The 22,342-nt window shown below is 42.5% G+C and overlaps 1 protein-coding gene across 1 annotated transcript in view; it reads right to left on the bottom strand.

Moving 5' to 3' along the window:
- Positions 1-1,770: 1,770 nt before the first annotated feature.
- Positions 1,771-22,342, bottom strand: part of SLC18A2 (solute carrier family 18 member A2) — a 30,241-nt gene continuing 9,669 nt past the window's right edge. Inside the window, exons 4-16 of the mRNA XM_071749514.1 lie at positions 21,649-21,707; positions 20,315-20,398; positions 17,392-17,484; positions 16,860-16,949; positions 16,716-16,759; positions 16,580-16,640; positions 11,502-11,597; positions 8,030-8,108; positions 7,726-7,777; positions 6,968-7,031; positions 5,932-6,051; positions 5,252-5,385; positions 1,771-3,140 (exon numbers count right to left, since the gene is read on the bottom strand). Coding sequence (XP_071605615.1) covers positions 3,036-3,140; positions 5,252-5,385; positions 5,932-6,051; positions 6,968-7,031; positions 7,726-7,777; positions 8,030-8,108; positions 11,502-11,597; positions 16,580-16,640; positions 16,716-16,759; positions 16,860-16,949; positions 17,392-17,484; positions 20,315-20,398; positions 21,649-21,707 — 1,081 coding nt within the window. The 3' untranslated portion in view covers positions 1,771-3,035. The remainder of the gene's footprint in view (positions 3,141-5,251; positions 5,386-5,931; positions 6,052-6,967; positions 7,032-7,725; positions 7,778-8,029; positions 8,109-11,501; positions 11,598-16,579; positions 16,641-16,715; positions 16,760-16,859; positions 16,950-17,391; positions 17,485-20,314; positions 20,399-21,648; positions 21,708-22,342) is intronic.

Below are 22,342 nucleotides of genomic sequence, written 5' to 3'. Positions count from 1 at the left end.
TTCTTTCAAGATGGTGATTCTGTATGGTTAGAGAAGCTTCTAAAATTCTAAGGTTATTGGTTGCCTTTTTTAAAAGCTCTGAGCATTGCACAAATAATAATTGAATGGCAGTATTGGTGTTAGTGAGTACCACCAGAGTTAGATTAGGAGGAAAAGAAACAGTCCAAGAAAGTTTCTTCTAACTCTTCTTCTGTCCTGTCCTTCAGAAAATGTTAATGGGTAAGAAGTAAACAAATCCTTACTCTTTATTAATGCAGTTATCTATTCAATTTTTCCTTGTAATTCCCTATCCTTGGGTTTTTTTCCCCTCAAATTGAAATACAATGTGTATGGAAGTTTGCAGGTATGGGCAAGGACTAAATAGTGGGAGCAAATAACTAAGTGACTTTATCACACATTAACATAGATCAAAATGTACAAAATAAGGAAAAACCAAAATTACTCCAGAACAGAAGGGTGAGTTTTGTACATTTCTTCCTTTGTCTATTTTGCTTCCTGACTGTCAGTAAAAAAGGGTTTGATTCCTTATTCTTCCAAAAATATAATGCATAGAACAACTGCTAAATATCTATTTTGGGGGCAAAAGGTGGCAGAGAGAGCCCAAACATGGGTGGATGTGTGGCTCTTCACCTTGGCTACCTTCAACTTCTGGTGGTCCAAAGATGCTGGTCCATGAGACCCCTTTTAGGAACCTGGCTCTGCAGAAGAGGAATGTGATCAATCTCCTTGGGCCTCCTCCTCCCACTTTTTTTTTTGTGTTGCAGATTAAGGTGAACTCTCCCTTACTTTTGATGTACTTGAGTACAAAACCAACCCATGAAATAAACCACTCTTTGCTCTTTTTGCAATAAGTGGATATGTTTGCATTAATTTTATACTTGACAATTTAAGCACAACACCTTGCCAGATCAGCTGGCTGATAATGAGCCTGTTGTGGGATAATTTAGAATTCTAACATTGGTACATTGGTTTCAAATTTTGGGGGATTTTTGGCCAAAAGAGTTCAGCAAGCTAAGTAAAATAACTTGAGCGACGCTGCACATTTGTTACTTATTCAGTGGCAGTGAAGTTCTCAGCAGAGGGAATCTTGCTTTGTGCTGTCTTGAGGTCTCTCTAAAATCCTCTGAGCTTTGAAGGAGAATTTTCATCTGTTACATATATTCAAATGAATGCAATTGAAAATATACCACTACAAAAACCTGCAAGGGGATTTTTCCAATCAACCCAAGGACATACTGCTTCCTTTTCACACCACTGAAGCCTCTTAGGGTGTTTTCTCAGAATCCTATATAAAGAAAGGCAGGGGTGTCCCCCAGTACTGCACATTTTGGCTTTATCCATCTCCCAAAAGTTAAATCTCAGCCCTGCAGCCACATGCCAGACTGAGTATGGAACCTACTGCGGTTACTTAAAGTTGCATGTATTTATGGTCACTCTGGAGTGCAAATGTTTGTCCTAATGGATGCTACCTGAAATATCTGTCAGCTTTTTTTCCCCCATAGTATACAGTCAACCACAATGCATAAGGCAAATCATGAGGGGGATTCTTTCTTTTTTAACCATTTTTACTTTATTATGATAGATCATTAAATTCTTTCAGGTAACTTTATTTTAATGCAACCTGACTGCATAATTACTGACAAACCAATACTTGGGGTGACCCACTATTATCTTTTCATATTTTCTGACCATAGTATATACACTTTACAAAACTAGATGTAAACGTAGTATCTATGCTGTAGTACATAAAACATCTGCAATTACACAAAAGAAGGCACATAAAGATTTTAATTTTACAAATTAAAAGATACACCACAGTTGAGAAGGACATTGGGATTGTTTTAAAATGCTTTCTTTGCAAGTCTGATTTTTCTCATTGCAACTAGGGACTGCCTGATACTTTACCTGTATTAGACTGTCCCCAAATGTTGAGAGATTGGCAACAAACTGGTCTTTTTTTTTTTGTTGTTCATTATTTTTAGCACAGTTGGTACTTTAACTCTTTTTAAAAGAAACTTATATTGATTTTTCAAGGTGTGGATGCAAAGGCATACAAAAATAGCTTTTTGTTTGACCTTCTGAAGTTACCAGCTTGCTTTCAGTACATGCTAAGACAAAATACTTTGATACGGCAGCTTCTCCTACCCAGTCACTTGAGATGCATCTAAAATAAAGTTGAAATATGCTTAAAGGATTCAAAAGATAGAAAGACAAAAATTATTTCCATGCTGTTCTTATTTGCTGCTGTTTGTTATTTGCTTTAAACAGCACATTCACTTCACATTCTACTTGTTCACCTGGTGTTGTGTATTTTGAGGACTTAATATCACACAAGTAACTAATTAAAACTTAACTAAATAGTACTGACTAACAGCAAAACATCCTTTGTTTAAAATACTGTTTTCCCCAACATTCCAGGTTCTGGGAGAGTTCGTTTTTTAAACTGACAAAGAAGCTGTGCCTTTTATTCTACTAATTTATGACCTAGATCAAAAAAGTGACAGCAATGTTGACTCTGAATCCCACCTTCACATCCTCCCCATGTACTTTTCAAGAGTACAGTTTGAAAGAATATAAATTAGATATATTTTCTTTGAGCTTTGGTTTTAGGGGTGTGGGGTTTTTTTTCCTTCCAATTAGATAAGAAAGACCCAAGCTATCGACAGCAACTCATGACTCCATACAAAATATGAAATGTTCTATGTCAATGGATTTACTTTAAAAAAATGAAGTTAAAATTCACATTTATACAGATTTATACTACACATTTAATAAAAAATATAGTGTAATATTCAATAAAATTACACAAAATAAAGATTAACACTTTACAAACCCTCTATAAAAGCTCTTCCCCTCCTTATAAGGCAGTTAGCAGTCTGCTTTATAACCATGGGCAATGAATAATATACCTTTGGTTTCTTTGACCATTTCACTATTAAATATACAGTACAACTAAAACCTATTTCTGGATGGGATGTTTCACATGAAACACTGTGTTTTGTACACCAAAACATGTCATATGGCTTTTTGTGTTATTATTCACTTTCATATTCTTCTTCATCACCTATGGGGTAGGACTGGATGTTGTTCTGGGTGTACATTTTGGTTTTCACGGGGCAGTTGTGATCCATGAGTATTGCCTAAAAGAAAACAAGAGTTTCAGTGTTAGCATCTCTGCTCAGCATCCCTCTGGGGCTGACTGTACCAAGCAGCCATCCCACTGCTCAGGGATTCACCTCTCCCCTCTGAATGCAGACCCCAAACTGATTTCAAGTAGAATCCATCAGGTCCATAGATTTCTGTCGAGGGGGATGTTGGCCCTAAAGACATCACCAGCAAATTTCTGGTATTGTACTGGCACTGGGATTTCAGCCCCTGTGTTAAATTGAAACTCCACCTGCCCTCCAGGTGCAGTAATTCACCTCTCCTGTATTGAATCTCCATCTATAAAAGCTGGATGAGTGAGCAAGTGGAGTCACAGAACCATAAAATGCCTTTGGTTGTAAGAGACCTTCAAGATCATCCAGTCCAGCCTTTGGCAATCACTGTAAGGTCACCACTAAACCACGTCCCCAAGGCCCACATATCTCCAGGGTTGGTGACTCCACCACTGGCTTGTCAGACTATTCCAATGTCTGACAAACCTTTCAGTCAAAAAATATTTTCTATTATCCAGCCTAAACCTCCCCTGGTGTAGCTGGCATCTATTTCCTCAGGTCCTGTCACACCACCAAGGAGAAGAGGCTGGCTCACGCTGCATCATCCATTCCAGCTTTTCCCACCCCTTTTCCTATAGAGCTCCAGAAGATCCCAATTGGGTCCTGCTGAGCCTGGTGGTCCCACTGGCTGCCCAGGGTCAGAGAAAAGTGACTCACAGGGAGAGACCAGCTATAAAATCACCTTCTTTGGGAAGAATTTTTCCTAGGGCAATAGGAGGCTGTACAGGGAGCAGCTGTGTGGCATATTTCACGTTGAAGGTGATTAAGGTCAGGCTTTAATTATGCAAAGAGCATTAAGTAGGGACCCTCCTTTTGACTCTTTCCAAACCCAAAGGAAACAGAGGCCACTTTGGGAGCAGGATTCACTTTGCTTTTAAAGGCATGGGAGGGTGGGGATGGGCACTGGGGGATGTTTAAGTTGTGGGGAGAAATCCTGTCCCTTCAGCAATGACCATGATAGCAGTGAAACCCTGAAGCACAGGACAAACTTCCTATCTCTAGCAAACAACTATTTTTTTCCCTCAGCCTTAAACAAAATAAAAACAGAACAAAAAAATATTCAGTGCAGTGTGCGAATTTGGGCCATGCCTTTTTACCCAAATAAACAACTAACAGCAACATTTTGGGCCCACACCAACTTTGTCCAGGATGGGGCACTGGGTGGGCAACACCTACAGATGGTGACAGATGTTGCAGCCAAGGGTTGCTCCTTGTTTTCCAGGATTTTCCCAGCCCTGGAATCACAACCAGGATTGTTTCACCTACTTACACTGCCCTGTGATTCTTTGGAGAGCTTCCCATTTTCATAGAATCATAGAATGGTTCGGGTTGGAAGGGGCCTCTCAAGGTCACCCAGTCCAATCCCCAGCAGTACCAGGGACACCCTCACCCAGATCAGGGTGCTCAGAGCCTCCTTAAGCCTCTCCTTGAACATCTCCAGGGATGAGGCCTCAGCTACCTCCCCCTGGGCAACGTGTTCCAATTTTCCACTGCCCTCAGGTAAAGAATGTTTTCCTACTATCCAATCTAAATCTCCTTTTCTCTATTTAAATTCTAAATTTCAATCTAAATTTTCTAGCTGAGCAAAAGCAATGGATCCCCCTCCTGCAGCAAAAGGGCTTCTGAAGATGATCTGTTGTAAATCTGTAAGTACAGCAACTGCAGAGGACAAAAAAAGACAGGCTGAGGCCCACAAAGGAATAAATTAAAAATGGTCAATACAGTTGTGACACTTCAAGAAATCCAAACAGCCTTTTATACTGACTCCAGCAGCCTGGCCTTTTGCAGATTAGTTTCTGCTGGCCCCTGTTCTGTGACAATCCAATGACTCTGTGACACCTAACTGAGAAAGAGCTTTTCTTTATACACCTTGGGAATCATAAATCTGCCAAAAATTGTGCAGGAGGGTGAAATAAATAGCACTGGGCCCTTTTTGAGGAAGTGAGAGGCAAAGAGGCAAACAATAAGTTACAGAGTTTCACTGAGAGCAATCAAACAATACTAACACCAACAAAGAACCATGATACAGTTACCATTTTCTCCTCTTTGGCAGGTGGACTTCGAAGGAAGAAGCAGAGGGGAGCGAAGAGGATGTCCACAATCCCTATGATTGTCATGAGCCATGGGAACCCAATGGCCTTTGCGATGGCACCACCAGCAGAAGGACCTTGGGCAAACAAAACCCCTTTTCTGAAGATCACTCAGAGGCAAAATTAGCAGCAGGCACTTTAAATGACATGCAGTTTTTATCTACAAAACCCCAGCTTTACAAACTGGCTTGAGGAATGCAAAGACATGTTTGTAATTAGAACAGGAACCTCCCCTGGCTCCGTATTCCACATGAGCTGAAGAAATGAAGAGGTGCTCCAAAGGTCAGCTCTCTCAGGCACTCGAGGAGGCAGGGGTTCAGTGGGGAGTTATTCCCCCTCCCAGGCTATTAGGAAAACAGCTGTGGTGTCAGTTTTAAGTCTTCCAAGGCCACTTTCCTAGGAATATGCTATTTGTGTGCACATCCAAGCCTCTCAGCTAACGATGCTCCCAGCATCACAGCAGAGGAGGGGAGCAGCTGCAGAACACAACTCCCTCTGCTTTGATTTGAAATGAGAAAACCCTGCTCGTAAATCCTGCCAAAGCCACTGGGATTCCCACCAGGCACTGCAGCATTTTCTCTTCCCTCAACTTTGCCATGTAGTCAGGAAAAGGCTGGACTTACCTATGGCAAAGCCCATGCAAAAGGCAACGTCAGCAATTGCATAGACACTGCCATAGACTGAAACGTGGCGCAGATCTACGAGGTAGCCCATGATTGGCATCATGGAGGAGTCCACCATGCCTGGTTGGGAGGGAAAGAAACATATTTCAGGAAAATACTGCCTGTTTTCTTTTTATTTATTTCCTTTTTTCCCTTTTTTTTTTTTTTTTTTTTTTTTTTTTTAACATTTAGTGTCTTGTGAAGGGATGCAAAAGCAACTAAAAGGATGCTTATTCTTTAATATGCAAAATATTTGTTTAAAAATGTTATATTACCCATGCTTCTCATGGTATTTACCATGTCTGAGGACACATCTGGACACGTATAGAGGAATACATGTGACACTTGCCAAAGGATGAGAGATGGGAGCTTAGAAGGTATCAGCTTCCCAGCAGCTGTCAGTGCAAAGGCTCTCACATTAGCAGCCAAGTGGCCTTTGCTTAGGGGAAAGTTAATTTGTATGAACCAACACTTACTGTAGGCCTAAAAGTTTGCATTAACCTCCAGTCAATCTAAATTATTGCAGTGGTTTTAACACGTCTTTAGAGCCACACTTGTATCCCTAGCAAGGAACTCTGTCCTGTCCATGTGGCCCAGCAGAAGCCAAGTTCATACATAATTCTGGAAGAACAGCAAGGCCTTGGGGATTCCTATTGGATTAACAAAAATTTAAATGTTCTAATTTTTTTTTATGAAGTTCTCTATATAAATTCTTTCGCACGACAGGGAAGACTGTGAGGTTTGGGCAGTGCCTGGCTTTATTTCTGAGGACAAAGTTTTCATTCATGGGCAGTCTGAAAGATCTGCTTAGGTAGACAGAAAAACCCTGGACAGACTGCTTCAAACTTCCCAAGCACCATCCTTTAGTCTGCCTACCAGCCTGGGCCACAGCTCAGGCTTCACTTCTGTCAGATAAGAAATTTCCATGTAATTTCATAAATAAAATAATTTTTACATAAACAACAGGCTGTAAGAAGTCATTGAAAATTTTTCTTACCAATGGCAAATCCAACTCCAAAATTTGGTGCTATGAGCCCATAAATGTTTTTAGCAAATGGTACCTACAAAGGAAGTTGCAGGCAGTTAATTGTGTCCCACTGCACATCCCAATGAGGTTCAGAGAAATTTCATAGAATGGTTTGGGCTGAAAGGGACCTTAATGATCATCAAGATCAAACTCCCCTGCATGAGCAGGGACACCTCCCACTAACCAAAGCTGCAGAAAGCTTCATCCAACCTGTCCTTAAACAGTTCCAGGGGCATCAACAACCTTCCTAGGCAACCTCCTACCCTCATGGCAAAGAATTTTTTCCTAGTACCTAAACTAAATCTACCCTCTTTCAGTTTAAAACCATTGCCTCTTGTCCTATCACTCTAAAATAAATTCTCCAAGTACTTATAGGGTGCTTTGTACAGATATCAGAGTCAGAGTTCTATCCTTGTTCTGGGCTACCATTTCAGACAACTGTGCCATGAAAGTACTGACACAGTTCCTGTTAAAAGCAAAAATAAACTGTGGAGTGACAGCTCAAGAAAAAGATCCTCCTCCTCCTTTCAGAGCCATTCTCACTTAAAATAACAGAAGCTCTGAACTTTAAAAGCATTTAGAGCTTTGATCTGCAACCTATTAACCACACTGTTTAATAACACAGCCCAAAGCACAATCTCCAGCAAAATCTCATGGAGCAAGCACCTATTTGAAGATGAACACACGGACATTCTGATGGTTTGAAAGATTCACAATCTTCTACTTACACACAAAATGCTTATTCCCACGATCAGCATCCCAAGTAAAGCACAAAGCCACCTATCAAAGAAGAAACATCACTCAGAGGCTGGGGATGCTGTGATGATCTTGAACATTTCAAAGTCATGTCTGAAGTGCCAAGTTACACAACTGAAGTATCAATAAGTAAAAAAAAAAAAATAATTGTACTTTGATTTTGCTACTATAGAACAAACTTCAATAATTTCCATGCTCAATAAAGTGCCCTGGGAAACACTGGAAATGGTACACAAGCTGCCTAAAAGTTTATTAGTACTTTTAAATTAAGCATACCTTCCCATTTTGTGTGCAAGTATCCCAAAAAGATTCGTCCCAATGAGATAAGAGATACTAGCTGGAATAAAAGCAACGCCTGAAAAATATGAATGAGATATTTTATCAGCAGGGATGTTAGTGAAGTGTCAGAAAAAAACTAATAAATTCCAGACACTGCAGTTTTGATTTGGACACATCTAATAGAGTTTTTGTGCAGAGCCCAGAGAATCAAATATCCGGTTGGATGCAGCTTTCTGATGAAATCTAAGGGCATCACCTATGAAATGCAGGAGCAATGTGACCCCTTTGATAAGAATTTTTCAGCATCAGCTACAAGATCTGGTTATAGGAGAGGTGATGGAACAGCAAAAAGTTTATATCCAGCTACAGTAAGTTTGGGGGTAGGTCAGGGAAGGGATCTCTTTCATGGCTGCACTGCTTGTGGAGCAGATGCTCAGCACATGCAGCAAATCCAGAGCTGTCAGGGCTGTGCAAAGCCCCCCCTGGAGGAAGAGACAGCAGGATGGCTGCTGTGGCTTTGCAAGTCATGGTCCCCCTCCCTCATATATCAACAACCTAAAGGTGAAAAAAGCTTTAAAAACATGTAATTCCTTAATCAATATATTTACGGTAGGAGTTCATTTAAATTAAAAAAAAACAAAAACCAAACAAACAGTGTTTGGTTTAAATTAGAAAAACCTAATTATCTGTAGTGATTTGCAGATTTCCCCAAGTAAATTCCTTCTGGTCCTGATGGGGAGGGCACTCAGACTCCTGCATTTCCCTCACATCCATTTGGAAAAAAACCCACACCACTGGGACCAGCAATATTTGTCTGCTCTTGAGGTTTCCACAGCACCTGGAATGGATGCTGCATGGTGGCCAGAGATGTCTCTGGTGTAAAAGGCAGCTACAGCCCATGCTGGAGGATTCATCCTCTCCCAGCCAAAGGGGAAATGGCAAAGGAATAAACTCTACCAGAGCTTGGTGTGCCTGGGGAGAGCACCAGGGAAGAGGATGCAGGTGTGGGGGAGAGCAGGGATTGCCCCTGAGGAGGAAATAGTGTGGGGAAAAAGAGCTGAAAGGCAGAGGAATGAATGGGGTGGCTGTGCCTGGTGCTGGATCCTTGTGTTGAATGGCTCATGCAGCTTGGAAGAAACAAGGTGTTTGGCTGCTGTCCCTGGTTTGTGGCTTCTTAAGAAAAATAAAACTGAGAAACCTGATAAATCAGTGCCTGCCACAAAAAGCCCACTGCTGGGGCACTGCTAAATCAGGGAATCTGGATGGAGGCAGCAGCTGAGACATTAGGGTACAAAATCCAACCACTCCCTCTAAGTGTCTGTGCTCCTCAGCTTTCACCAAGGCAACACAGATTTTCTCATTTCCTGCCCATCCATCCTCCTTCCTATCTCTCTGATATTTATTATAATAATAATAAAAATAATAAAAAGAAGTCAAGAAATGGAGAGGTAATTTTTAGCACAGTAATATCCTGTGATTAAAGCCCTGATGGATTATAAGTGTGATGCTGGGGAAACATTTTCACCTGTGTACCCACAGCTACCTCTGTGCTGCTTGGAGCTGTTTCTACCAAGTGGTCACACAAAGCAGACTTTGGCAACTCAAGAAGTAAAAATTGCTGCAAAGGCTTGTTAAATAATCCTTGCATGTTGGGGTGTAAGCTGTGGTATACTGAAGCAGAACTATGATTTTTTTTAATAAGCTTTATGTACAGTAATATTAATTGATCAAATCAAAGGGGGGTTTTATAGCTTCTTCAGGTCATGCTTCAAAGATTCATTGGATCTCCAAATTTGCATAGGACAATCATTTGCTTAAAACCCTGCAGTTCAAGATAGCATTTAAGAGGCTTAAAAACTTTAATTCATGCTGCCAAACCAGACAAAACGTAATGGAGTTGATTACTTATATCAGGGAGAGGTAAAATAAATCTTAATTTAAAGTGGATGTTTTGCTTCTAGGAACCTCTGTTCAACTAAGAGATTTGTAAATCTCATTTCCATTGCACCAGTAAACAAAACTCTAGTGAGGGAGGCAGATAAGCAATCTTTCTTCATGAGACTCAAAATACCTAAGTTTGTGGGATAATTCTGCTGTGTCACAGGCTAGGACCATTGCCAAGTGAGACAGCACAGAGCACATTAAGTACTGATACCTCTGCCCACCCTACATCTGGGTTTGCACTAATTAGACCTTCGTGCTTTCTATAGGGTGCAGGGACACCTCCATTAAAGCAGAGTAGGGCTACTGGTCAGCTGCTTGGCTGAACATCCTTTGCAAAAAGGATTTATCTTTTTCTTTTGAATGCTGCATATTGATATTTACTAAAAAAAAAAAAAAAACAAACAACAAATAATAAACCTTAATGAAAAGCCACAGCAGCACAGAACCTTTGTTAGTATTATCAAAACTTTTTTAATGGGTTTTAATGGTAACTCTTTGCTACACCCGAGATCATAGAATGGGTTGGGTTGGAAGGACCTTAAAGATCATCCAGTTCCAACCCCCCCTGCCATGGGCAGGGACACCTCCCACCAGCCCAGGTTGCTCCAATCCCCATCCAACCTGGACTTGAACACTTCCAGGGATGGGGCAGCCACAACTTCCTTGGGCAACCTGTGCCAGGGGCTCAGCACCCTCACAGGATCATCCAACTTAACCTCCCACATGCAGTTTGAAGCTCACTGCTAGTCTACTTTTCTACAACCCCTCTTCTTGTTAAGCTAAAAGAGATGGAACTGCCCCAGTCTTGGTCTCTAGTCTAGCTTGGCAGATGGGACAAATTCCCAGTTTGCCTGTGGACTCCACTTTTCCAAGACTGTGTCCCTGCTCCAGGCTATAAGGTGACCTAAGTTAGGGCTCTCCCTTTGCTTTCTGATGAACAGGATGATCAAGTAACTACTAAAAGGGTGTCAGATCTGTCAGATGTAAGAGAAAATGTTCTGTGTGGCTACGTTTCAAGAGATTTCCACCCTTCACACACTGCCAGGAGCAATCCTGGAAGGAGCATGCACTGGCATGGGCATGATGTGCACCCAGCATCCTGCAGATTTCCATGGCTGCCAGATCCTGCAATTCAAACTGGGCATTGATGAAGGATTCCCTTTGGGAAAACCCCAGGACACATGGGTTTGCCCCACTGGGCTGACTCTGTGGCTCACCAGACCTCTTGCAGCTGCCCCAGACATTTGCTGCCAGATGTGCAGCTGTGGCTCCCAAAGGGTCTGGGATAAGCACAGAGCTGTGGCTGCCTGCACCTATTTCTCCTTGCAGCATTTTCCCCTCATTTCCCCCGTTTTTCTTGCAGACCAACATTTGCAGTTGTGCAGGTGTAACACTGACAACTGAAAGACAGTTTTAAAAAACAATTACTCCCCTGAATCGTACAAGGTGACCAACATCAACAGGACCAGAACTGAGACAGTCACTTGACAAAACATAAAGATGCAAATAATATACTGTACTTTACCAAGCTGCCATTTTTTGGAACACATGGTCTCCATCATCCAGATGGGCAAAGCTGGTTCAAGCATAGCAATAGCCATGTTAGCAAAGCAGATCGATCCTGAGAGAAAGAAGAAGGGAAAAAAAAAAAAAAAAAAGTAGCAGTAATTATTTCTTTTGACTATGAGCAAAAAGCCACAGAAAGACTGAGTGACCTTACATAAAACACTGTGCTTTTTACAGTCCTATTTGTCAAGCATCAGTTGTTGATTAATGTTACCTAAAACAGGATGTAAAACCAAAGACAAACTTTCTCTGGATTTCTATTCTCCTAGAAATTCTACAATAAAGGTTAAGCTGTTTTCATAATGTGAAAGTTTGCAGTGAGCTTGATGACATTTTGAAAGTTCAGGAGGTCTGAGTGGTGTACAAATGCTTAGCTAAAACTGCAATCTTTTGGTCTTTATCTGGTCTCCTGGGGCAAATCCAGAGCCCTGTTGTGTAAGAGGCAGAGGCTGTGACCCTGTGCCTCCATCAGCTGAGAATGACTGGAGTAAGATGTGGAGGTCCTGGCCCTGGAAATACCAAGAGACAAGCCTGGAGATGTCTATCCTTTTAAAAAAAGGATTTCAAGATCCTACAGATGGCAGCCAGTAAGTCCAGGCAGCAAAGCACAGGTTTGGTTGAGCTTGCCCAACCCTATGAATTCCAAATGCTTCCAAATTTCTTTTAAATTTCTGGACTTTTAGTAAGTTAGACATGAAGAATAACAAGTGGTAGAAGTGCAGGTTCAGTCTTGCCCCCCAAGCTCTTCCCTCTGCCAGCATCCAAGATCCAGACCCCAGAGGACTCGTGTCACATCTTTCTCTCCTCAGTACTGCACCTCAGCTTTGGTGCAGGGATCAGCAACCCCAGGCATATTTATTTGAATTCAAGATGCCTTTTTCACTTACCCAAAGGACACTGAGGCAGTCAAAGCCCAGAGCAGGGCAGGAGGACATGTCTCCTCTGCTCAACTCTTACAAAATCCTTTCCAGGGAGTTCAGAAGTTACTGTTGGAAGTGACAGCCTCAAACTTGTGTCTCACTTTTCTTCCTACTATTTACAAATCTCTGCAATTTAGGAAAATATTCTAGAGCCTTAGAGTCATTTACCACCCAATTTTTTATTTTTTTTTTAATTTAAAAATAAAAAAATAAAAGGAAAAAGTTTAATTTGTCCAAGGTCAGAGAAACCTTATCTCTCCTGGAACAAGTTCCTCATCACAGAGTTCAAACTAAAATGAGCACCCATGTCATTCTTTGCTCAAGCCTGTCACAGTATATTAGTCTGTATATCCACAATTCCTAAAGTGTACTTGCAGGCTCACTTGCTCACTCCCTTCCTGGGGCAATTGAGTATCAGGTCAGTTGCTGCTTTACCCTAAAGACAGAAGGTTAGAGCTAAAGCCAATCTCTCCATGCTGGTGGCAAAGCTCTCAGTACAGTGGCATCTGAAAGGAGCCCCAGCTAAACACCTTGAGCTGCCCTCTTCCCAGCCATGCTCAAGCAGCTTCCTGGATGCTGGAAAAAACATTCCAGGCCAGAATGGAATGGAATGGAATGGAATGGAATGGAATGGAATGGAATGGAATGGAATGGAATTCCAGGCCACACATAGTGCAGGCAGAGGAAGCAGGGACATTCTAACAGTGGTAGTTTAAACACCAAAGGTCTCGTTTTACTCTTAACAAACTACACAGAGAAATGAGAAACAAAGGTGGACACATGTGTGGTATCTGCTCCTCATTAGGTCAGAAAATGTCACCAGCGCTCACTAAAGCACTCAGGAGTATGGTGAAAAAAGCACTTCAGATCTTTAGGATGTAAGCCAAGAGAAAAGGGAGAGTCTGAGCCACTTCTGTGCAAACTCAAGGCTAAGTTCAATACAGACCATGCTACCACAGCAAAGCTGCCCCAGGAGAAGGCAATGATTTATTTTCCCTCCATCTTGCATGGAGCTGACCTGTCTTTAAAGGGCCATGCTTCCAGACCATAAATCCTGCATTGTTTTTCCTTTAAATCAGATCAAACATCCTGTGTTGGCCAGAGGGTGTGGCATGGCAACCTTCCAGCTGGATCCCACCTCCACAGCTGAGAGCCCACTCCAGTTTTGGCAGAATGCCACAGACATCCCTGGTATTTTCCTGTGAAAAAGCAAGCACCCAGTGAAAAGCTGCTGCACAGCTCCTCAAGGACCCCTGTGCTCACGATGATGGTTGTCTCAGCTCTGGTTCATGGATCTGATGACTTAAACTGACATGTCTGGGTGTGAAACTTTGTCAGCCAGGAGCACCAAATGCACCTTTAATCCCTGGTGTGGAGGCTTGGCTGCAAGAATGGCACTGACTTCACTCACTGAGCTCCTTCCAGCAGTGACAAAATATGTCAGCAACGTTTCTTTTGCTCAAGCCAGTGAGCACTTTGACTTTGGAGCTTCACCTGGTCCTGCTCCTCTGATGTTCACATCTTGGGGGTGATGCTCACCTGGACTGAGGAGTGCATCTTCCACAGGAATGGCCACAGCACACCCTGAAATAGCTCTTGCTGGCACTGAAGGCCACCGGGCAGGACTGGCTGAGATACACAGTGAGTGGTGAGAGCACAGGGCTCCTGTCTGTTGTGACATTCAGTGTTACCAACATGGGTTTCTCATGGGGAAAAGTGATGTTTTCCGCAAGAACAGAGAGGAGCTCTGTGCTTGAATTCCAGGCATCTTGTTGTAAAGAGTAACAGAGTGCTACAGATAAGCCAAACTGGTCAGAAAGTGCTTGCACCCAGAGAATCCAAACAATTATGACTCAAGCCTGTGATGCATCTCTGGAGATTGAATCTGAATTTACACCATGAAATGAGTGCACCTAATCAAGAAGCACTCAAACTGCAGCATGCCTAAAATGTCCCTGCCTTTTACTTGTGGTTAATAGGCCAGCCCACTAGAGATGCAGACAACTTGTTAATGAGATGTTAACTGTCTTAGAAGCCATTAAAAAACCTCCCATCTCCCTGAGCTATGAAAACCCTATGGGACTTTCAACCCTCTCCTCTCTAATCATTATATCAGGGTGTGCATCAACCTCCACAGCATCCTCCTGAAGCAGATACCACAGGATCCTGACTCAGCTATAGAGAAATGTGGTGTGAGGACTGATTGCCCCAAGGTGTCAGAGCATGGAGTTCTCTCTGCCACCCCAACCAACCCCTGGTACCATCAGGATGAGAAGTTGCCACCTTAAAAAATGAAGCAAGGAAAAAAGCAGACTCCTTGGGGCAAGGGGGAGCAAATGAAACTTTCAGCCCTTTTTTCTCTGTAAAAATGCAACAGCTTCAGAAGTGAAGCCATTAAGGTTTAAGCAGAGTATTCCTGGTGCAAGCTGGATTTGGACTGAAGTGCAAAAAGGCTGAATGCTTCCAGTTGGCATTTGACATTCAGATCTGACAAAACCAAAGCTGTTCTACAAGGGAAACACCTCAGGAGGCTGAGGTGAGAGAACACCAGGATCATTTCCACTCTCCATGTGCTGGGCAGCCTCTGTCCCAGGAGGCAGAGCCCTGGGTCCTGTACCCAACCCTGCTGGTTACCCATGGGAGGAGCTTTCTTATCTCCTAATGCCTGGTGGGAGCAGGACAGGTCACATAGCTGGAAAGAGGGATCAGAACAAAAGAGTCTTTATGTTTCTACCCCTCAGTACATCCTTCCTGCTGTGTCCAGCTGGATCAAAGCTGGGAAAGGGAAAGAGGCACTGGCAGTGCCTGCTAGCTTGTGGAGGGATGCAAGAGCCACAAAGAGCCAGGGCAGTAAAGGTAAGGTCTGTCAGACACAAACTGCCCTCGTTCCAGGCTGCCCATCCCTGTGACTGCTTTACAGAGCCCCAAAACACCAGCTGAAACAGATTCAGAAAAGAGAATAGCTGCAGAAATTGAACACCATGCAAATGTGGTAGAAAATTGGAATGCAGTCCATCCCTGCTCTTAACAGACATCAAACACAGGCAAAACAGTGGGATCCATGGTTCTTGATGCCTTTTCTCTTCCTGAGCTACTCCTGTCAAGCTTAGTCAAGAAAAATATCCCTTAGTCAAGAAAAATATCCCTTAAAATCAGTCCCCTGGCCATATTTTGCAGTGTAAACCAAGTCCTGTCCCAAGACCTTGGGAGGGATGGCATTTAAGTAGATGGCTGGAGAAAAATGTTAGCTGAATGTCACCTTGCTGCTCTTCTTGCTCTGACCACTGTAGGAGAGCTGATACCAAGAAATGAATGGCAGAGCTCAGCTCTTATCACTGTTACTGACTTTGCTACTGTTTCCCCTTTAAAAGTTATTATTCTGTGGAAGGGTCTTTGAATGCTCCAAGAGTTTCTCAGTCAGAAGTCACGGCCTGACCAAATGTTAAGGGTCACAGCATTAAGGTTGTGTTCGTTCCTTAAGATCCCCAAGAAACAGAGAGCCCAACAAATGCCTGGAAGATTTGCTTTGCTGGACAAGCAGGTGAAGTCTAAGAAAAAAAAGCTGTGAAAATAATTATCTGTTTCCAGGTATTTTATCACCAAAGGGCCAGGCTTAATTACAGGCTTCAGAATAAACCTTCAACAAATTGCACTGCAAAAAGGCAAACTTCCCTCCAGACAGCTGCACTCATTAGCCAGACAATACATGTGACACCAAACACCATTCAACCCAGACCTTTTCTGAAATATAACCCACACCCTAGAGAACAAACTCCCTCTTCAAACAGAACCAAAGTTCAGTGTTATCCCCTACACTCCTCCCTCTGAAAACCACGGCCTCATGGAAATATCTGTGGCCTTAGCAAGGAACTCCAAACCTGTAGTGGCTTCTCAGCTGGAAAGACTCCAATGCTTCAATTTATCTCCCTGTTTTGCTTCTACTGATATAGCCATCCCCAATATTTGGGGGTTTTTTAGTTTTTTTTCTCTGAGCTTATATAAATTAAACCAGCAAATGACAATATTGTTAAACCAGCTCAGGCTGGGGCATTCCGGGATGCCAGGTATAACACCAGGGGTTGGTTTAAAGGAGAAAAAAAAAAAAAAAAAAGGGTACCTGCTGCAATAATGATGTACGGGTCCTTCAGCAGTGTCAGTAGTGGTGTCCCCTTCTGACTCTGTGAAACAAAAGCTTGGGATTAGGAAAAGCCAAGTGTCACCCATTGCCTGGAGTGTTTTACCTTGATACTTACTTCTGCTTGTGCTCTGGCTGGCTGCAGAACAAATAATTGAACAGCTGTGGAAAGAAATCAATACTGTAAGGTTTCTTCAGGGAAATGAAGGGAAGGTGAAAGGGATGGTGCCACGTGGTGAATGGACTCCTCGTGTTCACTGACCTCCATCTAGCAGGGCTAGTGCTGCCAGCACCAGGAAAGGAGAACTCTTCCCCACAAACTCATACATGACACTCCCAAAAGGTGGGCCCACTGCCAGGGAAAGAGAGAGGACACAGTTGTGAAGCTGAATATCTGAACAAATATCCCCTGCTCACATTTGGGCATCCTGCTCGTGTTTGGCCATCCTGCTCTTGGAGCTTAGTGACCAAAAAGCTCAATTTATAAAAAAACCCAATAAAACCAAACCAAACACAAAGCTCATTGACCATGGCAATAATCATATCCTTCACATGCCAAAATAACTCTTCCCTGTAAACAAAATCCAACCACCTCAGAGGTTACTGCCTGATGCAGGTATCTGCATCAGAAATGTGCTGCTGTGGGGAAAACTCTTCTTAACATGCACCAGGAATATCATCTGGAGGCAGCACCATAATGGGGCACTTGATTGAAAACTAAGACTCTGGCACAGCTCACAAGTTCATGATTTGGGGGTGGTTTCTCTTGCCAGGAGAACCTCATTCTCACAAACCTAATACTCCCATAGCAAGGCCTCCCAGGGCGATTCCCATTGCATTGCCTCTCTCTTCATCATCTGTGTACACACTGGCAAGCATCCCCATCCCTAAAATAATAAAAAATTCAATTAGAAGAAAGGAAAAAAAAGCACAATAGGTAGCTGTGTAGTATAGTTTATGGTCATCATTACTAAACGTTACGGCAACATGACAGCAAGCATCTCTCTCTGCATAACTATATATATATATATAGGTATAGCCCCTCCACAGGAAATTCACTTTGAAGTAAAAGGGTGTTTGGGAAATGTAAACAGTCTATTAATACAGTATTACTCAGGTAATTTAATGATGCCCTCATTTGCTAGATTCTTTGCCCACATCTTTCTCACAGTGCTTGTAGATGATGTTTTTCACCTAGGTGAAACAAAGCTCTTGGCAAGTAATCACTACCTGTTATTTATACTCCAGGTACTCAACACAAAGCTCTGGTGGTCAGTGCTGCCTGGGCTCTGGCCAGGAAGGATTGTGCAAAGTGGAGGACTTTGAACACAAGTATTTCACATTCAGCATCCAAAATTAAAGGATTTTTTTTGACCTTTTGACTTTCAGTGCCTCACTTCTGCATTTCAAGCTTCTCTCACAAGCTGTCAATTCACAAAAGCAAACCCACAGCCAGAGTTATTTGTGTTTTCTGAGAAGTATTCAGACAATGTAGAGCTAAGTGCTGCTGAAGAGCCTTTATAGAAATTAGTAATTCTGTTTTCAAACCAAGGTTTAAGCAGTTTTAGTAAATAGGTCCACAGATATACAACGAGACAGAAAAAGAAAATAAAATATTGCATGATAGAACATCAAGTGAATACCTAGTGTGCACCAAATACATCATATTCACCAAAAGACCAGAGGCCCTGTGTGGATGAACATGCTTAGAAAATTGTGGATGGTATGAAATTGTTTGCATGAACAGCTGAAGAGCAAGTCAGAGAATGAGACCAAAATTCACAAGGCACTTGTGAAACTTGGAGAAATTTTCTTGGGGGGGGGGGGGGGGGGGGGGGGGGAAAGGAGGCAATATTAAGAAGATAACAATGTTTTATGCTTAGGTGGGATAGATTACAAGCACAAATGCAGGGCTGTAAATGACTTATTGGCAGCAAAATTCCAGAAAGCTTTCTGTGCCTATAAGAGATGTATATGTAAGAGATGTAACTGCTGCTGGCCCATGTAAGGAGTCAGAGGTTCTCCTGAATGCTGGGCCCAGTTCTGGTGCAGCACAGAAGAAAGATGTGGGTGACTGCAGACTACCCAGGGAAGCCCAATGAGGGGGAAAAAAGGCTTAGAAAAACATCTGGGAGGCACAACTGCAGCACTTCCCATTTAAAAGCAGAGAAGAGAAAACTGATGTGATATGATAATAATCTGGTGATATGAAAAAGAGCTGCAAAGATAAAGAAACTGCTCTTCATGTTCTCTCAAGCCCAGGAAGCAGAAATGGGTTCACAGAACAGTAAGGAGGCTTTAGATGAGACAGCAGAAAAAGCTTCCTGACAAGGTACAAGTACTGAAGCACAAAGCTGGATGCTGAGGGCATTTCTGGAGGCTCCTGAGAACATTCCAGTCAAGTGTGCAATGGGAATGACAGATGCAAAGCTCATCCTGCCTTCAGGAGGAGGGTGAACTAGATACCTGCTTGGCCTTTTCTGTTCTAACTTTGTATGGTGCCTGCAAAAAGAAAGTCACATCTCTCCCAAGAGCCACACCTCAAAGTGCACACAGAGTTAAAGCTGAACCACCATTTTGGTCCTGGGATGGCTTCTCTAGGGAAAGCTTGGCTTCTAACCTTCACTGGTACAAGGAGAAAAAATGGATTTTCCTGTCTTTACCTCTCCTGCTTGTCTCTGCCTTTCCCATCCTTGACTCCTTGTCCCAGCCCTGCCCTGCTCCCTTACCCACATCCCACTCTTCCCATTACCCATCCAGGATTAAATCTCCGCTTAATCAGAGCTTGTCCTGCAGCTCCAAGCCCAGCTTAAGCATGAAGTGCTTCTTGCTCCCAGTTCCAATGCTCAGCCTGGGGCTTTGCATCTCCCCAGCTGCCCAGACATGGGCTGGGGAAAAATCCCTGCAAAAGGAACCTGGGAGAACTCCAGCTCCAAACCCTTGTTAAGTTTCTACGGAGTGTATGTGAACCCTGCTTACAGACCCACACAGCTTGGAGGGGGAAGCTTTCCTCAGAAGCCAAAAGTCAGATTCTTGACAAAATATTGTATTCCCCTCCCTTCCTGAGCCAAATTTATATTTCTGCTGCCATCACAGGAATTTTTTTCAAGACTGCAAAATGTTCTAATATGAACAAAGCATTTTTTCTCCAGTGCCAGTCTCAGAAACAGCTGAATAATTTGGGCTGAAAACCCTTACTCCATTTCACCTCCTCATTTAAAAATTAAAACCTTGTATTAAAATCTGGTGCAGGTAACCTCAGCTCAAACTAGAAGACAGCATGGCAGACAGTCCTTGAAAACAACATTTTATACCAGAAATTTCAGTAACAGACAGAGCTGCTGTCCCTGCTGTAATAAGTACCAGTGTAAGTTCTCAATGACCTTTAAAATGGCTAAAAAATGAATTTAAAATGGTGAAGAAGTCCACACAGAAATCCCAGGGAGAGTGTGTTGTTCATTTACTGCTCTGCCTTACTGCAACCCAAATACCAAGGCAGGCTTAAAATACATTTGGTTTTGAGCACCTTCATATCAAAGGGACAGAAATCCCATGACATTATTTGATTGAATATTTCTGTTTTCATACTAATTGGTATGAAAATCATATTGCATCTGTTATATAGTATTACAAAAAACACAGATATAAATAAAATTCAGAAAATCACTTGAACAACAGGATCTGTGATCTACATTTACCTACTTTCTCTTCTCTTACCTGCCACAGAAGAACAAGAGGAACCCACTCCTTGAAGGGACCTGGCAATAAACAGCAACGTGTAGCTTCCAGAGAAGGCAAACACTAGAGGAAAAAAAAAAAAAAACAACAAAACAGAGGCAAATTTTAAAAATTGGATTACCTCTAACTAGGTTAAAAAGTTAGATTTCTTGAAACTATCACAAAAACTTCACACAATTTAGTCAAATGTTTACAGAGACTTGTGCCACTTTCAATGCTAACTGCATTATTTTCTCTTATTGCATTTGGATGTGTCAGTGTTGAATTGCTCCCAGGTGTGGAAGCCTCCTGGTAACACACAAAGCAAGGGCCCAAGCAGTTTTAACTAATTACTTGGGATTTGATTACATCCTGCTCTGATTCAGCTGCACACAGAAGGAGTAACAAGACCCTTTCTTCCCCTCTCCATGCTATTTTATGTAAGGCTGGACCAGGCATTCAGGATTTAACACTAACCCCATGCTGTTTTCCTCCAACAAGTGAAGAATTGGGGAAAGGCTTTTCCCTGGTGTGGTCAGCTCTGGAATAGTTGCTGTGTAGCCCATCCTGCAGAGATGTCAGTGACTCTGAGACCAGGTAATCTCCAGCACTTAAGTCCCCTTGGTGATAACAGTTTTCTAGTTGTTTTTCCTTCTCTTATTTACAGTGGGCACAGAAAACTTCTTCCCTTCTTTTTTTTTTCCTGTCATAGACTCTTACATCTGCCTTCTGAAGCAAGCCCAGTTCTTTCCCCATTCCTCACGGTGCCTCTAATGATCCTTGATGTTCTCCTGTTCCCATCTGTGCCACAACTTTAAGTGCCACGCCAAAACTGAACATAAAACAGCAGCTGAAGCCTTATCAATGCTATTAGAGCAGAGAAATTATCTCAGCTAACTACCTGCAGGCTTTGCTCCTGTTTGCACATCCCACAGCCATGTCTCTCAATGCTGGGATACTGTTGATTCATATTCCACTCAGGAGCAACTGCAGCCTCCCAAGCTTTTTGATAAGCCCTCAGGACAGCTATCTGCCCAGGGCCCTGCAAAATGGATGATTTTTTTTAATTTTTTTTTTTTTTAAATTGTCTGAGCACCCCTTCAGATTACAAGAGCCTGAGAGAAAGATTCAGCTGAGAAAGGGACCCATCAAGGTGGGATGGGAGGTGGTGAATTCCCTAGAGCACATTTATAAGAGAGCACTTGTCAAATCTCATCAGCACCACCCTTAAATACTCCTTGGAGTATTTACTCCCCCTGCATCAACATGAAGAATTCCTAGTGATAATTATTATAGATCAGTTATTTAAAAGTTGCAAAGATGTGGGCACTTACTGATTGTGGATACAAACATGATGCAGAAGCCAGCAAAGAGTGGAATCTGGTAGCCTATTCTGGAAAACAAAATGAACATTCACATTGCTGGGATTGTCTCACTGACATGAATTTTGAATTACACCACAGTAACCCAACCTGTAGATATTTGGTAGGCTTAGACTGACGTTATGGACAACATTATCAAATTTGTCCATGCTACAAATACCTTTTCATCTGACACAGCAGATTTTGCCTTTGAAACCCCTGGAAGAAATCCTGCTGTCATTAGAATCTCATTGTCCTATTCTCATTCTCATTCCACCATAATTATCCCCAATAAAGCACTTCTGGCCCTCCATGGGGTTGCCAAGAACACGATAAGGGAAGATTTGTCTGAGCATGCTGAGCTTTGAAATATCCCAGTAGTGTTTCAGGGCTCATCAGTTTCTATCCTTGGGAGACAATGACTATAATGAGACATGGTCAAACCAACAGCTTCTTTCCTGGAAAAATTTATCAGCAGCTTTTTTGGGAGTTCTGCCTCAGCCAGGAGCACTGGCAGAGTCCCAGGGAGCCTGAGGATAATATATTTTTCTTGGCATGGATTTAGGAGTAAGAATGGAGCTGATCAAAGCCTTCTTCATCAGCTTGCTTCATTAGGACCCTAAACAGCCTGTAGAAGTGCCTGGTTGCTCTAAGTATTTCAGGTTTC

This window comes from Heliangelus exortis, chromosome 7, assembly GCF_036169615.1.
Source record: "Heliangelus exortis chromosome 7, bHelExo1.hap1, whole genome shotgun sequence".
Classification (NCBI taxonomy): Eukaryota; Metazoa; Chordata; class Aves; order Apodiformes; family Trochilidae; genus Heliangelus; species Heliangelus exortis.
The sequence above is the reverse complement of the archived record's forward strand: the minus strand, read 5'-3'. Positions and strand labels throughout refer to the sequence as shown.